Below are 21,334 nucleotides of genomic sequence, written 5' to 3' on the forward strand. Positions count from 1 at the left end.
GTGTCAGCCCATGGCCCAGTCGAACTCTACTAACACGGTGAAAGACTCCCGTCTTACGGCCCAGTCAGCTCGCGGCCCAGTCTTTTGCAGAAAGTTCGAAACCAAATAAATCGCAAACATTCCAGTTCATCATACAGCATTACTATAGTATGATATACACACCAGTTCAGTTTTAAGTTTAATTTCAGCATGACTCGCTGGCTGTGCTTGTGTTTTGCAGGCACGACTTCCTTCTTCTCCAAACCAGCCAGCTGCTGCAGCCACACCGTGGGAGGCGGAGCCAGTGGCAGAGGAGCCTGGAGCCATAGAAGATGCAAACGCAGAAAACCTGTACATCATGGGTAATCTAGCCCAAAAAAGCTTACAATAGCATTAAAAGACGGCTCTTTGGTGGTTTTTGTCAAAAGTCGTGATGCAGCCTCTACTTCTTTTAAGTAGTAGGCTTTTAAGGGTAGTTTTCATCATGGTTAGGTTTTGCTCTATAGCTGATATGGAACCATACAGTTAAGAATCGATAATAAAACCCTTCACGTCTGTTTGCACATCCTGTCTACAGAGGAATGTTGTTATGTTTATAATAGCTTCATGATGCATTCGTGCTAGATTGGTAAAAGATATCCCTTTAGTTCCTTAGTCGTATAAATTGGATTGGTTTTTTTTGCTGAACTTCTGCATTAAAACGTTTATTTAATTGTGTTCTGCCTGCTGTAGTTAGAGCCGCTTATATAATAATGCTGTAATTCTTATCTGTAGGTATGGAGCTGTTTGAAGAGGCGCTTCAGAAATGGGAGCAGGCTCTTAATGTCAGGCACAGAACCCAGACTGAGGCCTCTGCCAGTAACAGCCTCGCCCTGCAGGGGGCAGCGCTCACGGTAAAACACACACTTAATTAAAACACTCAACATGAGGCGTTTTCACACATGCACCCTCTTCAGTAAATGTAACAGGACTTTCAGGTGAAAGTAAGTCCTGTGCACGTTGATTCCCACAGCCCGAATCACGTCATCGGAAGTTTGCAGAGAAACTGGAGTTTCTCCTGCACCGTGCTTATCATCTGCAGGAAGATTTCGGCAGCACTATACCTCCTGACAGCCTGCTGGCTGACCTGGGTGAGTTCACACGCAGTCGAAAGCACTTACATTCACACGAAGACCGTCCTGCTGTGTGTTTAACATCCACTGTGTATTCGGTGTCTTGTTTGTTTTGTTAGAAAGTGAAGGCACATTGATTCTGCCCACAGTGGAGAGCTCCCATCGGCTGCAGGACGACGACGCCGCAACCATCACGTCCGACGATTCTTTCTTCTCTGCAGCTGAGGTCAGGACTCCTCTCGACGCTCGGAGAGTTACCTGTGGTGTAACTGTTCTTATTAAGCTCTCTCTCTCTCTCTCTCTCTCTCTCTCTCTCTCTCTCTCTCTCTCTCTCTCTCTCTCTCTCTCTTGCTCCCCCTCCCCCCTCTCTCTCCCAGCTGTTTGATGCTTTCTCTCTAGATGAGGTGTATCAGCCACTGAGGCCTGCAGCTCTGTATGAAGAGGCTCTGAGTTTAGTGACCGAAGGAAAAGTGTCGTGTAGATCATTCAGGTAGTGTATAATATTCAGCTCACACTGGCCCAAATGGCATTTTACAAGTTGGTGTTTCTGAACAATTGCCATTATATTTGTTCTCATATAACCCTTAAATAATATTTCCTTTTCATAATTAGCCATAATTTTAAACGTTTGATGCTGCAATGCAAAACTATCCAGTAGGTGGCAGCAGCGTATTAAGTCAGGCTTAATGAGTTTTTATTTTCTTTTGTGTATTGTTTTCTTTGGCCAGCTTGCCATTTTTTAAATCAGCTACACCGCAGGCTGAATTGGGCTCAGAACTGAGCTCAGTGAAAACGCAGCAGACCCACGATCACCTCCTGCTGTCTAGTCCGCTGCATCTGCAGTGTCATGTCGGGCAGCGGACATAAAGGAATGGCTGACCTTTTGAGGTTCCCCTTAGCCCAACACGGACGCTAAAGCAAGTGCTGCGCTTCTGTTTCCTCTCCCCGAGAAGCCGTCTGACTCATTCAGCCGCGTCAGACGAGGCCGTGGCCTTAAATATATGGGACACACATGTGAGACAAATGACTTGGGAAATTTGGTGAAAAGGTTGAAGCACCAAGTTTATTTTAATTTTCAGTTTCACCTTAAATGGTGCTACAGATAGATTCAGATACCTGCGCAGGTGTCAGAATCTAACTGCCGCTCCATTTAAGGCGGAATGAAAAATTCAGATAAGAAGCCGCGTTCATCCTCAGATCCGATCTCTCTGATACGAAGCCTCACAGTCGTTTAGGTACGCGATTCAAATCTGTCATTAATGTGATGAACCGGCATCCCGAAATGAGCTCATCCTACTCAGGAACGTCACGTGACTGAATCACTGCATCATCAGCACAAACTAACGAGCAGAACAAGCTTCGCTGAGAAGATCATTAACTCTGATCAGCTCTCAGCTTCGTCATTCGAGCCAGACGAAGGACAAAAAGGGGAGATGAGCTGCTTTTCAGCCGTTTACAGGCTTTAACGTCTGTTCGGCGCTGCTGCCATGGTAACGCTGAATGACGGTGCACACGAATTCCGATCTGAACGTCACATTAAGGTCATTATCCGATCTAGAACCACTTATGTAAGTGACTCCGATCAGATCTGAGTCACGTTAGGGGGACAAAGATCAGACTTGTGCCACTTCAGCCTAGTAATGTGAACGTAGCCTTAGCAGTGTTTCTGTCTGGTCTGCAGGGCTAGAGTTAAACAGCAGTATTGAGAGGTTTATCTATATTGCCCAGATTTTGTCTTTATTTTCTGATTAATTTGGGGTGATAAAAATGTTTCCTACTACAAAAAGTGAATAATAAGCCGCAACTGACCTACAGAAAAAGCTTTACTTCACCATCTAAAGTGGTTTTGTTTGACAGGCTGTAAATACAGTGATATATTTCTGTATCTGTCGATCTGCCGGAGTAGTTTAAAAATCATTCTTCTCAAGAAATTCAGTCTCGTCGCCGAACTACATGCTACAAAAATGCCTGTTCCCTCTGAGCACAGAGAGTGAGGAATGGGTGTGGAGTACTGAGTGCAGCAACACGCTGCTGAAACACTGTTTATCGCTGTTGTCGGAGGAAAATCTCGTATCTCCGTTTGTTTATTTATTATATATATATATATATATATATATATATATATATATATATATATATATATATATATATATATATATACACATTTCAGTTTTTGACAGTTTGAAAATGCCTGTTGCCCTTTACATTGTGTGGAAATCTCATGATAAATGGACTAAAACCAATGACCCAAAATAAATGGGAAACAGTCTGGCTCCATTGACTTCCATTAAAAGTGAAGAAGGTTTTTTTTTACTTTTCCTGCGAATCATTTTGGAGATATGAGTTTTTCTTCCGACAGCAATGTTATGTTTGTGCTCTACAGGACGGAGATGCTGGAGTGTTACAGTGATCAGGACTTCCTGGCCAAGCTACACTGCGTCCGACAGGCTTTCCACGTCAGTACACACACACACACACACACACACACACACACACACACACAGAGTAGGGCTGTCAGATGGGCCTTTTTTCCTTGTTTGTTTGTGTCAAATATTGTACTTTTAAATACATTATGTAAAAAAATATTTTGCAAATTATCAACCCAATTTCGAAGTCAACGTTATGAGACCTAAATCCGCAAGGGGCCGCTCAGCATAAGTGTCCCAAAAAGCACACAATCATTTAACCCATTTGTGGTGTTGATGTGTTTGTTACTCAGTGGTCTGGTGGACCCACCACATTATTGTTAAATCAATACAGCCAGAACATCCATCCATCCATCCATCCATTATCTTCCGCTTCTCCGGGGTTCGGGTCGCGGGGGCAGCATCCTAAGCAATGAAGCCCAGACCTCCCTTTCCCCAGCCACTTCCACCAGCTCTCCAAGGGGGATTCCGAGGCGCTCCCAGGCCAGCTGGGCGATATAGTCGCGCCAGCGTTTCCTGGGTCTTCCCCGGGGTTTCCTCCCAGGTGGACTCGCCAGTGACACCTCCCGAGGGAGGCGTCCAGGAGGCATCCTAACCAGATGCCCGAACCACCTCAGCTGGCTCCTCTCGACGTGAAGAAGCACTACTCCGAGTCCCTCCCGGATGACTGAACTTCTCACCCTATCTCTAAGGGAGAGTCCAGACACCCTGCGGAGGAAACTCATTTCGGCCGCTTGTATTCGCGATCTTATTCTTTCGGTCATTACCCAAAGCTCATGACCATAGGTGAGGGTGGGAGCGTAGATCGACCGGTAAATCGAGAGCCTTGCCTTATGGCTCAGCTCTTTCTTTACCACAACAGACCGGTAAAGAGCCAGCATCACTGCTGACCCAGCACCAATCCGCCTGCCAATCTCCCGCTCCCTTGTACCATCACTCGTGAACAAGACCCCGAGATACTTGAACTCCTCCACTTGAGGCAAGAGCCTATCCCCGACCCAGAGAGGGCTCTCCACCCTTTTCCGCCTGAGAACCATGGTCTCGGATTTAGAGGTACTGATTCTGATCCCAGCCGCTTCACACTCGGCTGCAAACCGATCCAGCGAAAGCTGAAGTTCACGGCCTGATGTCCCCAATAGGACCACATCATCTGCAAACAGCAGCGATGTGACCCTGAGGTCACCAAACCGGACACCCTCCATCCCTTGACTGCGCCTAGAAATTCTATCCATAAAAATTATGAATAGAATCGGTGACAAAGGGCAGCCCCGACGGAGTCCAGCTCTCACTGGGAACGAGTCTGACTTACTGCCGGCTATGCGAACCAAACTCCAGCTTTGTTTGTACAGGGCCTGAATGGCTCGTAGCAAAGAGCCATGTACCCCGTACTCCCGAAGCACCTCCCACAGAATACCCCGGGGAACACAGTCGAATGCCTTCTCCAGATCCACAAAGCACATGTGGACTGGTTGGGCAAACTCCCATGAACCCTCCAGAATCCTGGAGAGGGTGAAGAGTTGGTCCAGTGTTCCACGACCAGGGCGGAACCCGCACTGTTCCTCCTGGATCCGAGGTTCGACTATAAGCCGGACTCTCTTCTCCAGTACCTCTGCATAGACCTTGCCAGGGAGGCTGAGGAGTGTGATTCCCCTGTAATTGGAACACACCCTCCGGTCCCCTTTTTTAAAAAGAGGCACCACCATCCCAGTCTGCCAATCCAGTGGCACCGCCCCCGATGTCCACGCAATGTTGAAAAGGCGTGTCAGCCAAGACAGCCCCACAACATCCAGAGCCTTGAGGAACTCAGGGCGGATCTCATCCACCCCTGGAGCCTTGCCACCAAGGAGCTTCTTAACTACCTTAGCGACTTCGGCCTCAGTAATGGACAAGCCTATTCCCATGTCCCCAGACTCAGCCTCCTCACTGGAGAACGTGTCGGTGGGATTGAGAAGGTCCTCAAAGTATTCCTTCCACCGCCCAATGACGTCTTCAGTCGAAGTCAGCAGCACACCATCTCCACTATATACAGTGCTAGTGGCACACTGCTATCCCCTTCTGAGTCGCCTGACGGTTTGCCAGAATCTTTTCGGAGCCGACTTAGTCACTTTCCAACGCCTCACCAAACTCCTCCCATACACAGGTTTTTGCCTTGGCGACAACTGAAGCCGCAGATCACTTGGCCTGTCGATACCTGCCAGCTGCCTCTGGTGTCCCACAGGCCAACCATGCCCGGTAGGACTCCTTCTTCAGCTTGACGGCATCTCTCACCTGGGTCCACCACCGGGTTCGAGGATTACCGCCCCGACAGGCACCAACTACCTTACGGCCACAGCTACAGTCAGCCGCTTCAGCAATGGAGGAACGGAACATGGCCCATTCTGAGTCAATGTCCCCCACCTCCCCCGATATCTGGTCAAAGTTCTGACGGAGGTGTGAGTTGAAGATCAATCTGACAGGTTCTTCTGCTAGACGTTCCCAGCAAACCCTCACTATACGTTTGGGCTTGCCTGGTCTGACCGGCATCTTCCCCCACCACCTGATCCAACTCACCACCAGGTGGTGATCAGTTGACAGCTCAGCTCCTCTCTTTACCCGAGTGTCCAAAACACATGGCCGCAAGTCCGATGACACGACTACAAAGTCAATCATTGAACTGCGGCCTAGGGTGTCCTGGTGCCATGTGCACTTATGGACATCCTTGTGTTCAAACATGGTGTTCGTGATGGACAAACTGTGGTTTGCGCAGAAGTCCAAAAACTGAACACCACTCGGGTTCAGATCAGAGAGGCCATTCCTCCCAATCACACCCCTCCAGGTCTCACTGTCATTGCCCACGTGAGCATTGAAGTCCCCCAGTAGGACAATAGAGTCTCCAGGAGGAGCACTTTCAAGCAACCTTCCCAAGGACTCTAAGAAGGCTGGGTACTCTGAACTGCTGTTCGGTGCATAAGCACAGAAAACAGTCAGGACCCGTTCCCCAACCCGAAGGCGTAGGGAAGCTACCCTCTCGTCCACTGGAGAAAACCCCAACATACAGGCGAGGGGCTATGAGAAAGCCTACACCTGCCCGCCGCCTCTCACCATGGGCAACTCCAGAAAAGAATAAAGTCCAGCCCCTCTCAAGGAGATTGGACCCAGAGCCCAAGCTGTGTGTTGAGGTGAGCCCGACTATATCTAGCCGGTATCTCTCAACCTCGCGCACCAACTCAGGCTCCTTCCCCGCCAGTGAGGTAACGTTCCAAGTTCCAAAAGCCAGTTTCAGCAACCGAGGATCAGAACACCAAGGCCCACGCCTTTGGACACTGCCCGATCCACAACGCACCGAACCCCTACTACTGCCCCTCCCATTGGTGGTGGGTCGATGGGAGGGTACAGACAGAACAATTTATGTAAAAAAAAAACAAAACAAAACAGATGTTTAAAATATGATAAGTGTCCAGCGTAGGGTTCTCCTTTAGCAGCTGTAGCCAGTCAGCAGCCTGTTTATGTTGTCCACCCTCACACACACACACACACACACACATATATATATATAAAAACACACACACACACACACACACACACACACACACAAAGCAGGCCATGTAGGAGGAGAACAGAGTGAAGGACACTGCACCTCCACACTTTTACTCCCTGTGTAATATAAAAGTGTGGGGAATGAAGAGAGCGAAGACACTGAAAATGGGCTGTTTTATATGTTCTTCACAGAAAATGAGCAAAGGCCAAGAATCTGAGGTTGAAATCATTATAAATAATGTTTTAGCGTGTTGTGACCACCTTGACCTGTGTTTAAAATGTATTTATCTTAACGTTACATACGTAATTATAAATGCAATACAAGTGCGAGACAAAAGGCACCCCGAATATGATCACATATACACTGTAACTGTCTCTTTGTTTACTGATGTGTGCTCTCTTTGTGGTAGTCGGTAGGTTCTGATGTGTGTGTGTGTGTGTGTGTGTGTGTGTGTGTAGTTGCTGCTGTTGGATGAAACTCACAGGACCTTCTTCATGGAGACAGGCAAACAGATGATCACTGGACTCATGATTAAAGCCAACAAGGTACCAAAACACAAGCATATCTAGTAGTGAGCGATGTATCAGTTACAATTCGTCTTAAAAGAGTGACACTTTTTCCCCCAAAATTTCAGCGTAATCTGAAGCAGAGGTCACTAATTGTTGGACTGCAGTCCAAGTCTGGACCCAGACGCTGTCCTATGCAGACCTGGGCCTATAACCGATAAAACTATGGAGAATTTTTTCATTTAGAAGGGGTGGTCCTGTTTTAATTGGCCTAGCTTTTCTAGCCTTTACGGTGGCTTTAGCAGCCCTGTAGCCTCACAGACCAATCACATGCACTGTAACTGACGCATGATGCTACTCAGCCAATCAGATCTGTGCATTACAATGAGCACTGAGACTCCTGCGAGTGATGCGCATACAGGGGAGGGACGAGGCGAGAAACAGCAGTCAGAGAAGAAAGTGAGCCAGATTATTTTGCATGGCGTGATCTAAAGAGAAAACTGATTATAAATGTTCTTAAAATCTGACTGAATTGTGCTTTATTTGATTTGACAGAGTGGATAAGATGTTGATATGACCACTCGGCTACTTCAGTAAACAGTATAGGGCGCTGAGTCATGGTGCAAGTTAGACATGATGATGTTCAGGACATTTGCTTGAGGAAATTTTCTTTAACTGGACCTTATTGAATTTTAATTAAAGATGCTGATTTAATGGTTACATTCTAAACCGAGTCGTTCAGAGCGGTTTGGTCTGAAACGCTCTGTTCTAGAGAAACTTACTGATTCAGAACTGTTCAGTGGTGGTGATGGGAACCAGACGTCCACCTCTAAAAGCTCCTCACCGAAAGATATTACATAAAATTGTTGATGCCTGAAACACCGTTTTCATGGTAGTTTTACAAGTAAAATTTTGGCCTAAAATAATAGTGGAATGGTACATGCAGGATGCTGAAAGGCAAAGTAGTACACAAAGAAGAAATACCTTTTTTGGATTTGCCACTATTTTATAGTTTCAGCATTGCATAAAAACTTGTAGGCGAGTGTAGGTTCACTGTTGGTTTTGGAGAGTAAATAAAAATGTTGTAGTCATGGTGACTTCTGGTTCCTATCACCACCACTGTAAACTTTCTCTTAAACGCACCATCTCACATCACAGCATTGTGAAAGAAAGGAAGAAAAAACCTTATAATTTCTCAATTTCTCGAGTGTCCTTGCCGTTTTCTCTATGAAATGTGGAACAGAAATATAATCGTGTTATTTCCCATGTGGCTGTTTCTCAGTTCATTCACTCTCTGCCTCTTTTCCACGTTCTGTGTGTGTTCAGAGTCCAAAAGCGTTTTTGGAGAGTTATCAGGACATGCTGCTCTACACTCAGCGCGAGGGGACCTGGCCCACCACCAAGATGGAGCTGGAGGGACGAGGGGTCTGTCCGCATTTTCTTAACCGCTTTGTCCTCCTTTTAAAGGAGAATGTTTGAGTGGTCGAGACGTAAACAAAGCGGTAAACATCTGTGAACAATTTCTCTAGAACGGAGCGTTTCACATCAGACCCCTCTGAATGACTTTGTTTACGTCTTTCCGCTTTAATTATTCAGAAATTTTAAAAAATGGGTGGAATTCCCCTTTAGGTTTTTAACTCTACGCAAGATGTTCTTTTGGCAGTTTTTGTGCCAATTTGTCTCGTTGTAATACCAAATTTTAGTTTACCTCTGAACCGATGTTAGTCAAATGGTTGTCATGGTAACAGAATAAGAATCATTTTAAGAGGACATGAGCTGCAGTGTGCTTTTATTTTGGCACTTGGCCCATTCCTTACCTCATGATTTTTGTTTATTATTTTCTGTTTATTAGAAACAAAACTATATAATTATGTTTTAGGAAAAATGTATTATTGTTATTATTATTATTATTTTGGTAGAAAATGATGAATTATTTCTCTTATAATGGTGTGTTTGACCCTTTGACCTTCGGCCTGTGCGTAGGTGGTGTGTATGAACTTCTTTGACGTTGTTCTGGACTTCATTCTCATGGATGCCTTTGAGGACCTGGAGAACCCACCCACCTCTGTGGTCGCAGTGTTACGGAACAGATGGCTGTCTGATAGTTTTAAAGAGACGGTACGTAAAAAGCCCACCACATTTAGTTTAGTGGATCTCAGGCTTTGAGATCATTTGACTCAAGTTTTGTGGTTTTCTGAAAAGCACTTCAGTGTGACTGGGCGGGGCTGAACAGCTATAGGCTTAAGGAGTGATCACCCATTAAGCCTATAGATGGCATAACAGTGGTATTGATTGGAGTCACAGTGTCTGCAATATGTAAATGCGTGAATGGGCAGGTTTACAGATGTCGTCATGAAAGTGGTACTGATGGGATCACATCACAAGAACAGTGAATTGGAAATGGGCAGTTTTTGCAGCTTAGTGTCCGTATGTGGACTGCATAGCTGCTTACTATCCCCTTAAACACTGCCTTTACACCTGACCTTCATGAAAGGCTTAGTAAGTAAGCAGTTGAGTCAAGTATAGAGCTCCTCAAGACCAGAATTGGGAACCACTGCATTACAGTATATGTGCATTGTTTTGTCTGCCAAAAATGCTACTGTCATTTATTTTCATACTAATCTCTGTCCCCCCCGCCAGGCTTTAGCCACAGCATGTTGGTCGGTGCTGAAAGCTAAGAGACGACTACTGTTGGTAAGTTTTTATACATTTCAAAATAAACAAATCGCCCTCTGCAATCAAAGCATTCACATACATGAACAGCAAGATTCAGCAAATACACTGTTTAGCCAAATGTATGCAGACACCCCTCCTAATTATTCATTCAGGTGTTTCAGCTACACCCATTGCTAGCAGGTGTATAAAGTCAAGCACACAGCCATGCAGTCTCCATAGACTCCACTCTCCAGTCTAATAGATGGTGATGTCATTTTAAACCCTTATAATAAAAGAAGCTGAACTCAGTTTTTTTTTTCTACTGAAAGTCGACCCACTTTTCCACAAATCTGGGCTATAAACTATAAACAGATGGCGTCTCTTCAGTGATCTGCTCTGTAAAAATAATTTTTATTTAAAAAAAATACAAAGAGCCTCTAAGATTTTTGCCATTTAGCAGTAAATTATAAGCATATGGCGATATGTGTGATTATAAAACACATTTTTTTTACAAAAAAAAAGAAATTTATTCATGCATTTATTCATGCAGTTATTGAATAATTTGCCTTATGATTGGGTCATGTAAATTCAGATGAAAAAAAAGCAAAGTATACCCTGCTGAATAAAAGTTTAAACATGGCTCTGTCATAGGATGCACCTTTGACACAAGTTCATGAAATTTCTGCCCTGCTAGATCTGCCCCAGACAACTGTAAGTGCTATTATTGTGAATTGAATCTAGTGGGGCTGCCGAGTGCTGAAGCGCGTAGTATGAAAAACTCACTATATAGTTCTAGATTAGAGGAAGAATAAATGCTGACATGAGCCGCTGTGTGAACAGCTATTAGCATTTGCTGGCTAGTTAATGTGGCTGATTTCAGAAACTTTAGCTTTGGGAAGCTTGTTTGTTGTAGCACAGGAGTCGGGGGGCTGGAGGGGGGGTCTTCTTTTTCAACCACCCAATAAACCGGCTTCTGCTTCTCTTTCTTTTTTGTTTTGTTCTTTTTTAACGATTGTTCTGGTATTAAAGTTTGCTGTTCGACATGATCACATGGTGTGTTACTGCCGCTGATATTAGTTGCACCTCGCTTTACATCATTGCAACTCAAGTGCAATTTAGTTTTATGTAGGTTACGCAACTGACGTTGCAAGAAGGTTTCGGTGTATACAGCCAGCGTCATTCCGACATGCAAAAACGCATGAGTATTTGTCTGTTTCAGGTTCCGGACGGCTTTATTTCCCATTTCTACGCCATTTCAGAACACGTGAGCCCGGTTCTGGCGTTTGGTTTCCTGGGTCCCAAGCAGTACTTGAGTGAGGTGTGCACCATTTTCAAGGTAAGAAACAGTCTTCAGAGTAGTTGCGTGCATTGATAGTGTTTAAAGGGTGAATTATTTCTTAAGATGTGGCTACTATTAGCATTCTTTGTGTACAATTAAAAAAAATTGTTTATAATCCAAAAGATGCCGTATTGTATTGTAAGTATTGTGCCGTCTCTAATGTGCTATGTAAACATGTTAGAACTTAAACGTTACATGGGAGATTGTTTGAAACAAGTTTCAAAAGACACTGATACCACCAAACTGCGCAATGCATATATGAAAACTAAGCTGCCAGTAAAGCCTGGTTTGAAGTGACGTTTGTGACCTCACATGCAGTTTTAAAGGTACAATAACGGACCCAACCTGCTTAGTTATAATTGGTGTAGAGCGTGTTGGAAATCGGTCATGTAAAAACGAATATAAAGTATACACGAATTTAAAGTAGTTCCATATTAAGAACTAAAAATGTGCAAATATGGCAAAACCATTCTGTTGAGTTATCATGACATTTAGTATCTCAACACACCTGAGATTATAACTCCTGTAATCTGAGTGGAAACTTAATCCAAATCGCCCTGTAATCCATCTCATCCTTTAATCTCTCTCAGATGTGTGATCTCTCTTCATCTCTTCTCTGTCCTTGTTCTGCAAATACAGATAAATTGATTTTCAGTGTCTTAACCAGTTATTAATTACTCAAATAATAGTAATAATAATAATATGAAGATTACACATTAGAAGTTAAAAATAGTTTGTAGAAATAAATAAATGAGCAGATCTGGACATGCACTGCTGTTTCAAAGTTTGGACTCATTTAATGTCAATAATAGTCTCTTTTATTTTAATAATAACCAACGACTAATAAGATGTTAGTAAATGATCAATGATTTTCTGTTTGTCAACTTACAGTAATTAGCCCAGATTTTAAAAGTTCTAATATATGTAGATTATAATCATTTTAAATGACTTTTATAATTGATGTTAATTCTGTATAGTTTTTTTATTATTTTATAACTTATGATAATAACCTCCTTTTACAGCGGTCATAAATTGCGATTTCTGCCTTCAGCTTATCCTCTTTTTTATTCAGTAATGATGGAATGTATTGAGATGAAATATTGTATATGATCAAGAAAGTGTACATCTATAAAAGTGCTTTTATTGTGTTGTGTTTCATTGTATTAAATGTATTAAAATCCCTCATTGCTCACCAGCAGCTCAACAATCACCATGTTTCACATACAGATACACAACAGTGCCTTGGTTCATTTGATAAGAGTTACAGGAAAAATATTTCATTTGAAATATGTAGGGGGCTCCCGAGTGGCGCTACTGTCTGATCGCTGTCCCCATCATTAGGAGATTGCACGTTTGATCCCTGGTGATGCTATAGCCGTCCGTGGCCGGGAGTTCGAGAGAGAACAATTGGCCTCACTCTCGCCCATCGCTCAGTGCGATGCTGGCGGTTGGTGCTTTCCTCAGAGCGCGTTCGGCTGTACAGTGACATTTGAAAAGATGCGGTGGTGCCTCACAGGTCTGGGAGGAAGCCTGTTTTAGCTTTTGCCCTCTAAGCCATGGTGGAAACATCTAAATTGGGCGAAAATTGGGGAAAAATCCCCTCCCCTCGATTTCCTTTGCACCAGCAGAATGACCACTACGGGGGCCTGCAGAAAGAGGTTAAAGGGATGGTTTAATGCTGCTCTGACCTACAGTGAGTGCGCAGAGTGGGCCTCAGGTACTGAAAAACAGCAGTGCATGTTTGTTTTGCACTATTAATAATAGAGAACTGTTTACGAGAAACTCATCGCCGTTATCTATCGGGTAACTGATTAATCAAAACCAGTTAAATTGTAGATTAGCAGATTATCATCTAATCATTTTATACCTTCAGCCAAAAACGGTTTCATGTTATAGAAAACGCTGAATCCACGCTTTAGTGAAGGTTCGCTAGACTTGTATTTGTGAATATAATCTGATAATCTGATTAACGCTCCTCTCTTCTGATTCAACAGCAACAGATAGTGCAGTACCTGAAGGACATGTTTGACCACGATAAGGTGCGCTACACCTCCATCCAGTCACTGGCCGATGACATCCTGAGTCTGTCCCACAGGCGAACGGACATCCTGCTGGGCTACCTGGGCATCGACAGTCTCCCCGAGACCAACGGAGCGCTGCCCGTTGGCCCGTCGCATGCAGACGACGACCATCCGCTTCTGGATGACCAGAAGGACTAACGCACAGCTGGAGTTCTGGATCAGTCAGACAGGTGGAATTTAGAGTTAAGCTGGAGTTTGGATTTCTGCTTGAAAGAAGACGTCGGAATAGTACGCTGGGAATTCTCCAAATCTGTAACCTGTTCTTTAGCAGCTTTCAGTCCGTCTGCCACTAAAGACACGGCACACGAACAGCCAAATATCGCCAGCACCAATAAATCTGTCAGTTATCACTAGAGGACGGAAATGCAGACCATCTGAGAGAAAACCTTTCAGCCTGAAAGGTCTGCACATTCTTCCTGTTGAGATTCCACTGAGATTATTACAGTATCCAGCCTGACTCGCGAGAGGGGCTGGAGAACATTGCTGCTTTCGGAATTTATCCTTGAATCACAGTAGAAGCTGTGTGGACAGGTTCAGAAGCTAAAGGGAATAACAAGGATTTATGTAGATTCCAAAATAGCGCTCACTAGCCCAGTTTTGTGTTTGCCGCTCGGCCCTATTTCTGTCACTTTGTCTTATTTCTCTCCCTCTCACAACCAAGCACACAAAGATTTGACATAATCATGTCTGTCGTTTAGGGACTGCCACACCTCTGCGGGCGAAGCTGTTTGCATATCAGTTGTGCGTATCGGCGCGAAGTGAAAGTCTGAGTATGTGTGAGAGCCGGTAAGTTACGCTGCTCCAGAAAGGCAGGATTAAACTGCTGTGTTGGCCAATGAAGAAGGTATTGTCATTTGAATATCTGCAGCAGGTCAGGGGACATGAGGTAGGGTTTTTGCATAATAACACTAGGCTGGAAGGGCAAAGTGCTCTTTTGGGGCAGCAGTTCTCAAACATGGGTGCCTGCAGGTGGTCTTTAAGGAGGTTGCAGAAAAAAATAAGGAGCTTAATAACTTTTCATATTGTCAGATTGTTACATTTGCTTCGGCTACAGCTAAAAAATGCTGGTTGTGGGAAAAATAGATATTAAATACATGCCAACCAGTTTCGGCGAAGTGTCCCAGAACAGTGGCATGTCTGTTTAATGTGCAGGTCAATGATGGCTGTGGAGAAAGCTAGCAAAGTGGTCAAGTTTCCGGGAAGACAAGGTCCTTGTTCGTTAAAAAATTGCTGTAAATTCTTAAATAACGCAAAAGTCAGGGGCTTTGGGTTGGAACTGCGTCGTACGTCTATATATATTAACGTCAGGCTCAAAAGAAGGTCCATGTTTAGGTCCATTGCAAAATACTGATGAAGTTACGATGACGAGAGACGATAAGTTTTCTTTTAATTCTCTTTCAATGCGCTCGCAATCGTTAGACTTAGACAGATCGTCTGCAATTACACATATTCACCAGAGGGGTCGCCAAATTTCCACACCTTACATAGTGTAGATTAGCTTTAAGTGGAAGTAATCACTGGGGGCACAAAGGGGGATTAAAAAAGCTTGGGAACTGCTGCTTTAGTGCGTCATTTGCATGCAGAGAATCTGAAAATTGTTTATAAAAGGTTGTCTCACAAGTTAGCTCGTGTTAAAGTAGTGCTGAGTTGAGTTGCAAGTTGGCTGAACCAGTTAGATTCCAACCCGGAGTTCAGTTTTTTCCTACCTGCCTGGTCCTGAAGTCCCCCTGAAAAGGTTTTCAACAGTTAATAATAGCTAAGGAACCAACCATCAGCTCCACCAAGTGGTAGGGATGGGCATTTCAGTCGAATTTGATGTTCAAATTTGTAAGACAAGTTTTTTGAAAAGTATCCATTTCTTTAAAGCTTAAAGGCTACCGTGCACCTCTCTATGCCCAAATCCGGAGTAGATGTTTGTGGCTTGAAATTTTTATGTTGAACACGCCAGTGCTGATCATTTGTTACTAGCCTAGCCGTGTCGTATTTCACCTCAGTTAAACTCGAAATCAGGGAGCTTGTGAAGTTAGTTAGCTGGTAATTCTACTAAAAGATATTGGAAGTTTTATTTCATTGAATCTATATGAGTAGAGTGTAAAATGAGCTTGAGCTTCATGTTTATCTGGGCTTTTTTTTGCGAAGCTTTCTAAATGCTACAGCTGCACTATCTGCTACCTGGCACCGGCGATGCAGCGCTTCTCGTCTGGTGTGCGTTAGCCTTTAGCTGGCCGCAGTAGTCTTTCTAAGCTTTGTGAATTAACCCGTTTCAGTACCAGCTTCTACAAGCCCTGACCTCATGGTTTCCCCTCAGGAGAGTCCACAGCGCCACCTCGAGGCCTGTTCCGTTACTGCATTAGCTCAAATGAAATGTATTAGATGAGGCCTTGGAGGGGCGAGAGACTGACAGCAGCAGAACTTGCCCAAAAATCACTGCAGACTCGCCGCATTTCCCCAAAATAGTGATGGACAAGGCTGTTTACAAGCCAGAGCAATAAGCTACTTTAAAATGCTTAACACTTCAAAACCTTAACGTTTGATTTGCTGGGCTTTATGTTACAAGCTACTCCATCTGTTGAACACGACTGCTCATACAACTTCTCAAGGCTGTGTTTATAGCCAGACCAAGTAAACTTGGTCCTTGCGTTCTGCCATGAGTGAACACTTGTGTAACATAGATGTGAATCACCCCCCCCCCCCCCCCCCCCCCCCCCCCTCATCACTCGGGCGTGTGTTAGCTGAACATAACTCCGGTTTGCTTTCCGTTCGAACGCGTTCAGCCGTGCAACGATGTTGCGTGAACGGCAGCTCGAGAAGATGCGGTGGCGCTTCACAGGTCTTGGATGAAGTCTGTGCCCACCTTCGCCCTCCTAGCGCTGGCGGTATGTGATTGGGGGACGAAATTAGGGCAAAATTCGAGGGTGGGGGGGGATTGGGTGGTCACAGGCCCTTCACTGCTCTCTGGTGGAGCATAGATTTGAGACATCTCGTGGTTCTTCAGTATGAAAACTGTAACACTAGAGAAGTTAATTTGTACCAATTTACTGTTCAGCTTTTAAAACTTTGACTGTTTAACTATTCAAGGGCCCTTCCAAGTCTGTAATCTAGCAGCCTCGGTTTTGCATGAGCGCAAATAATCAAACTGTATCCGCACCGCTAGTGTAGGCGTGTATATGGTCTGCGTCGTCGCTCCACATGACACCTGTCTGAACTGTCGCTTCCTCTGAAGCTTTATTGCTCTCCTAAAGTCATTCTTTCCCAAATAGGCGTCCATGAGTAGGAAAATTAACCGTAATAGAAAAATCTCCTGCACTCATTATCAGCGATACTCAATAGCAGCAGGGCATTTAGGCTTAACGCTTTGGTGAAATCCCATCAGACTATGTGCTTTATTAAATGGTTAAGACGTAACCGGTCATTCAGGGTGGTTTGTTGCGAAATGCTCCGTTCAGAGGAACCAGACGTTTAATGCCTCTCAATGTTGTCACATGAAAAGGTTATGAATACATGATTTCAGAGACATTGAGTGTGTTTTAATAATCCAATAACTACAGAAAATCAGACGGAAACAATGTAAAACTCAAACTTCCTGATATTTTTTTTTCTACATTGCGCTACTTTGCCTAAAAATATGAACGTACATCATCCAGAAGATGAAGAAAATTTAAATCCCAAATTTCGTCAATGATGTAGTTCATCGCTCCAAAACCGTCTCTCTGCCTCTCACAGTGACGAGGCTCGCTTATTTCCGGTACCGCCGTCTGTTTTCACACATGCTCAGCTTTAGAAATTAGAAAGAAATCAGAATAAGAGTCACATGCACTGAGAAATCTGATTCCTGGGCTGTTTACATGATCAGTTGAATAACCGGCTCACTGCAGAAATCCGATTATGATGGGATTATTAAGGGCATGTAAACGCATTCATAGTTTTACGATACTTTTGAGAAGGTTTTGACCTACATTTATGGTGGAGGGGCACATGCAGGGCATTATAGGGAGAAATGGTGCCCAAAGGAAATACTTTTCCGAATGATCACTGTTTTACCATCATCGATATTAAAGGCGACTCTGGTAGTGGCTATATTGGCGTTGTAGACATCACTGTAAACAAACCTCAAGTCGTTTCTCTACAAGGAGCGACTCTGAATGACTTCTACATCTCACCCCCTGAATTCTCCAAACATTTCGCTAGAATAATTTTTTAACCAGTAGTCGAGTGCGGAATCGTACTGTTGTCATTTGCATTGGAAATATCTGAATAGCTTCAAAGAAACCTAGTAGTAAGTAAGCAGTAAGACATGAATTCGTAGGGTAATGCTGAGTTTTACCGTTTTAGGTCCTTCCATCTAGAAAACCGCCTGTTTTTTTGCTGCTTTTGCACTTTATCGTGGAAAAAAAAAGAGATTAGGAAAACAAACAGTCTTTGAATCTATTTTTGTGGACAGTCGAATAGCTGAAATAATCTAAGGCCGTGTTTGTGTTTTACTTTTTCGGGAGAAGCACTGCAGCGGGAGTACTGCAGTGTTTAAACCTGTGTCGGGTCTAAATGGACCTGGTTCATCTGTAGAGTAAAAGAGGTTGGTAGTTTATTTAACTGTGGCCTGTAAAATGTGCGTCTTAATCAAAACCAGACGAATTCCTTCGGCTTAGTCGTGTCTTTTGTGCCTGTGGTGTCTCTTATTAATCTATGAACGGCTACAATCAGTACGTTAGAGCTGAGCTGACCAGTGTCAGTGGTCAGGGCCTGTGTAAAATAGCATTTTACTGTAAATGAACTGTAGATCAGAGTCAGCTTTTAGGTGAACGGTTGGTTGAACTGAATTAAGCAGATCACAGATCACAAACAGTAACCAGTACAAGTGAATACAGAGTCTGTAGCTCATTCTACAACTGATTTTCACTGTTAGACCAGCTGATTGACTGTGACTGGACCAGAATCCTGAAAATGATGACCGTTTGTCTATTGGTATAATTTTATACTTATTTGTTTCTTCTTTGAACGCCCCACCCCCCCCTACGTGTTAATACTCATTAGCTGTGTGCACAGGATTTCATGCATCTTCCAAAGAGTATGTAAGCGTTAGTTTTAAAGGGCCCATATCATTAAAAAATAATAATAATTTCCTCATTTTTATCAGGAAAAAAAGAGTGTATGAACATTGTTTTAAAAACCTTTTTTAAATTCATTGTTTCTGTCAAATTAATTTACATGTATCTGCCTATTCCACCTACAGCGGTTTAGCTCCGCCCACTCACACTGAAGTTAAAAAGAGTGTTTCATCAAGGAGGCTTTTTGAATGAGGCAGCCAATCAGAAAACGGCTCAGTCTTAAAGGCACAGTAACAAAAAGCGTTTTTTGGTACCTGAAACCACACTGCACATTTATAAGTGGATCTAAGGGGGTAAAAATGAATATAGGATATGGGCTCTTTAAAGTTGGGAAAGCTTTTCAGAATGACTTAAAATGTTTGGAATCATTCCAAGATTTATGTTGATTTATTAATAACCATGAAACGAGTTCAACCTGGGGACGCACTGACTTGGGAGTTGTGGGCCGATGCCAATATCTGTATATTATAAAAATATATTTTTTTTATGTAGAAATTTGCCAGTCGATACATAAACATTTATAAAATACAGAAATATGCACAAGTTCAAGCACCCCCAGCCAGGATAAGTCTCGATTTTCGAAGTGAATATAAGTTAAGGCATCCTCTACACAGAGAACAAACTTAAATATGTTATATTTCTATTTGATTTCGATTTCTTTCCCAAGTTTAACGTATTGAGAAAAAAACAAAAAAAACAAAATGCACAATCTACAGTACAAAATGTCCCAAAACTTGTGTACACGTCACATTTTGTTTTATTTTGGTCCTAATATGTTGGATATGGTAAATAAACAGTAATTTGGTACTAAAATGTGCAGAACTGTTGTCGCTGTAGAGGATGGGTCACTTATTTTCGCTGAGAAAGTCGACAAAACACGTCGTTTGAATGCAAACTTTTGTAAGCGACTGAGCATCATGAAATATTTACATTTACGGCATTTGGCTGACGCTCTTATCCAGAGCGACTTACAATTTGATCGTTTTACACAGGAAGGTGAAGGTGGTGTTGGGAGTCTTGCCCAAGGACTCTTATTGGTATAGTGTAGGGTGTTTACCCAGGTGGGGATTGAACCCCAGTCTACAGTGTAGAAGGCAGAGGTGTTACCCACTACACTAACCAACCACGTTTAGAAATATCTAAACACCTATATGATCCAATCACATACCCTCATGCGTTCCTGTCTCAGGCCGTGCAAAGCATAGTTTGCGCGTCCGCCATCACATTTCTGCTTCTGTGAAATGAGAAGTAGTGGAAATATTATGAAGTCACTTTGTCCTTTGATGTTCTGCCTGTGTCCAGCTGCGCTCAGTGTCTTGTGTATGGAGTGCCTGTGAATGTTGTACCTTAAACCGAATGCATTTACTCTAAACCTATATTGTTAACGTCTTACAGAAACCACCGGCTTTGTGTCGGCTGACGCGAGTTCCCGTCACAGCTGCTGTGAATTCAGCGCAGGTCTGAACTGAATCTGGCCGTTTTTTTGTTGTATGTGTGCTACAGTGTGTGTCCAAAAAGTTCGTACACACAGCATTACTTTGGAAATGAAGGCCATTTACAGGAACTCTACTGCAGTAACAGCCTCTGCTTATCTGAGAAGGCTTTACTCAACATTGCTGTGAGGATCTGTTTGTGCACTAGTGAGGTCAGATACTGCTGTTGGATGGTCAGTTCTGGATCCTAACTCACCTTAAAGGTACTGGATGGAGCTCCATCACTCCAGAGAGCACAGCTCCACAGCTCCACAGCCCAATGCCGGGGGTCGCTGCATGTGGTGACCTTAGGCTCATGTGCTACTGCTCCACTGACCCTATTCTAAAAGCCTGCATACCTTTGGACATAAAAAAAAAACCTCAAATGCTCCTAAAATGGTTAATTTGTTCAACAAGATGACCGACGGGTAGGAATTTGCACCCTTATGAAGTGCACTGTCTTATCTGTATAAAGGGAATGACCGACTCTGGCCCTTTTCCATGATCCGCGAATGGACCTTGGACACTAGCTTGGCATGGAAAGAAGTCCGAATGGGGTTTATAAGCATGGCCAAAGTGCCGGAATCAGGGGTGAAATTGAAGCTTGAGATTTGTTTTTTTTCTGTCTTATTTTCTTTTGCCTTCATTGTACGTTTTGTTTTGTGGAAGAGACGAATAGCAGATGCCAGCACAACCTGTCGGTTTTAATCTTTGTATTTTGTTTTCTTATTAAAAAACTGTACATATGATGCCTTTTTCCCAGCCAACCATAAACAACCTTAATTTTTGTTGTCTGTTTTATTTCTTGTCAGATTTAGCCGCATCACTGAGGTGGCTACACTTTACTCATGGTTTTGATTGAGATGTACGGTCGTATGCGAAGGTTTGAACAAGCATGTGAAAGTAAATCGACATCTACAGAGAGGAAACATAAAAATAGTGTTTCTTTAGCAAATTTCTGTTTATTTGCTGAGCTGAGAAAAAAAAGTGCTATAACTTTTGCACAGGCTACATTTCCATGTCTTTTTATGGTCATGTCAGCTGACCAGGGTGCCAAAACCTTTGCATACAACTGTATGTAGTTCTATTTACATTTCACTATTATAAGAAATATATTCTAAATCTGGCCCAGTTGTCGTAAG

At 43.4% G+C, this 21,334-nt stretch overlaps 1 protein-coding gene across 1 annotated transcript in view; it reads left to right on the forward strand.

Annotated features, from left to right (window-relative positions):
* Positions 1–20,980, forward strand: part of miga2 (mitoguardin 2) — a 28,976-nt gene extending 7,996 nt beyond the window's left edge. Inside the window, exons 5-16 of the mRNA XM_017725220.2 lie at positions 221–341; positions 754–872; positions 992–1,109; positions 1,211–1,317; positions 1,469–1,581; positions 3,475–3,547; positions 7,493–7,579; positions 8,867–8,965; positions 9,524–9,658; positions 10,181–10,234; positions 11,415–11,531; positions 13,529–20,980. Of these exons, the coding sequence (XP_017580709.1) occupies positions 221–341; positions 754–872; positions 992–1,109; positions 1,211–1,317; positions 1,469–1,581; positions 3,475–3,547; positions 7,493–7,579; positions 8,867–8,965; positions 9,524–9,658; positions 10,181–10,234; positions 11,415–11,531; positions 13,529–13,753 (1,368 nt within the window). The 3' untranslated portion in view covers positions 13,754–20,980. The remainder of the gene's footprint in view (positions 1–220; positions 342–753; positions 873–991; positions 1,110–1,210; positions 1,318–1,468; positions 1,582–3,474; positions 3,548–7,492; positions 7,580–8,866; positions 8,966–9,523; positions 9,659–10,180; positions 10,235–11,414; positions 11,532–13,528) is intronic.
* The last annotated feature ends 354 nt before the right edge of the window (positions 20,981–21,334 follow it).

The sequence above is a fragment of the Pygocentrus nattereri genome, chromosome 16 (assembly GCF_015220715.1).
Source record: "Pygocentrus nattereri isolate fPygNat1 chromosome 16, fPygNat1.pri, whole genome shotgun sequence".
Lineage (NCBI taxonomy): Eukaryota > Metazoa > Chordata > Actinopteri > Characiformes > Serrasalmidae > Pygocentrus > Pygocentrus nattereri.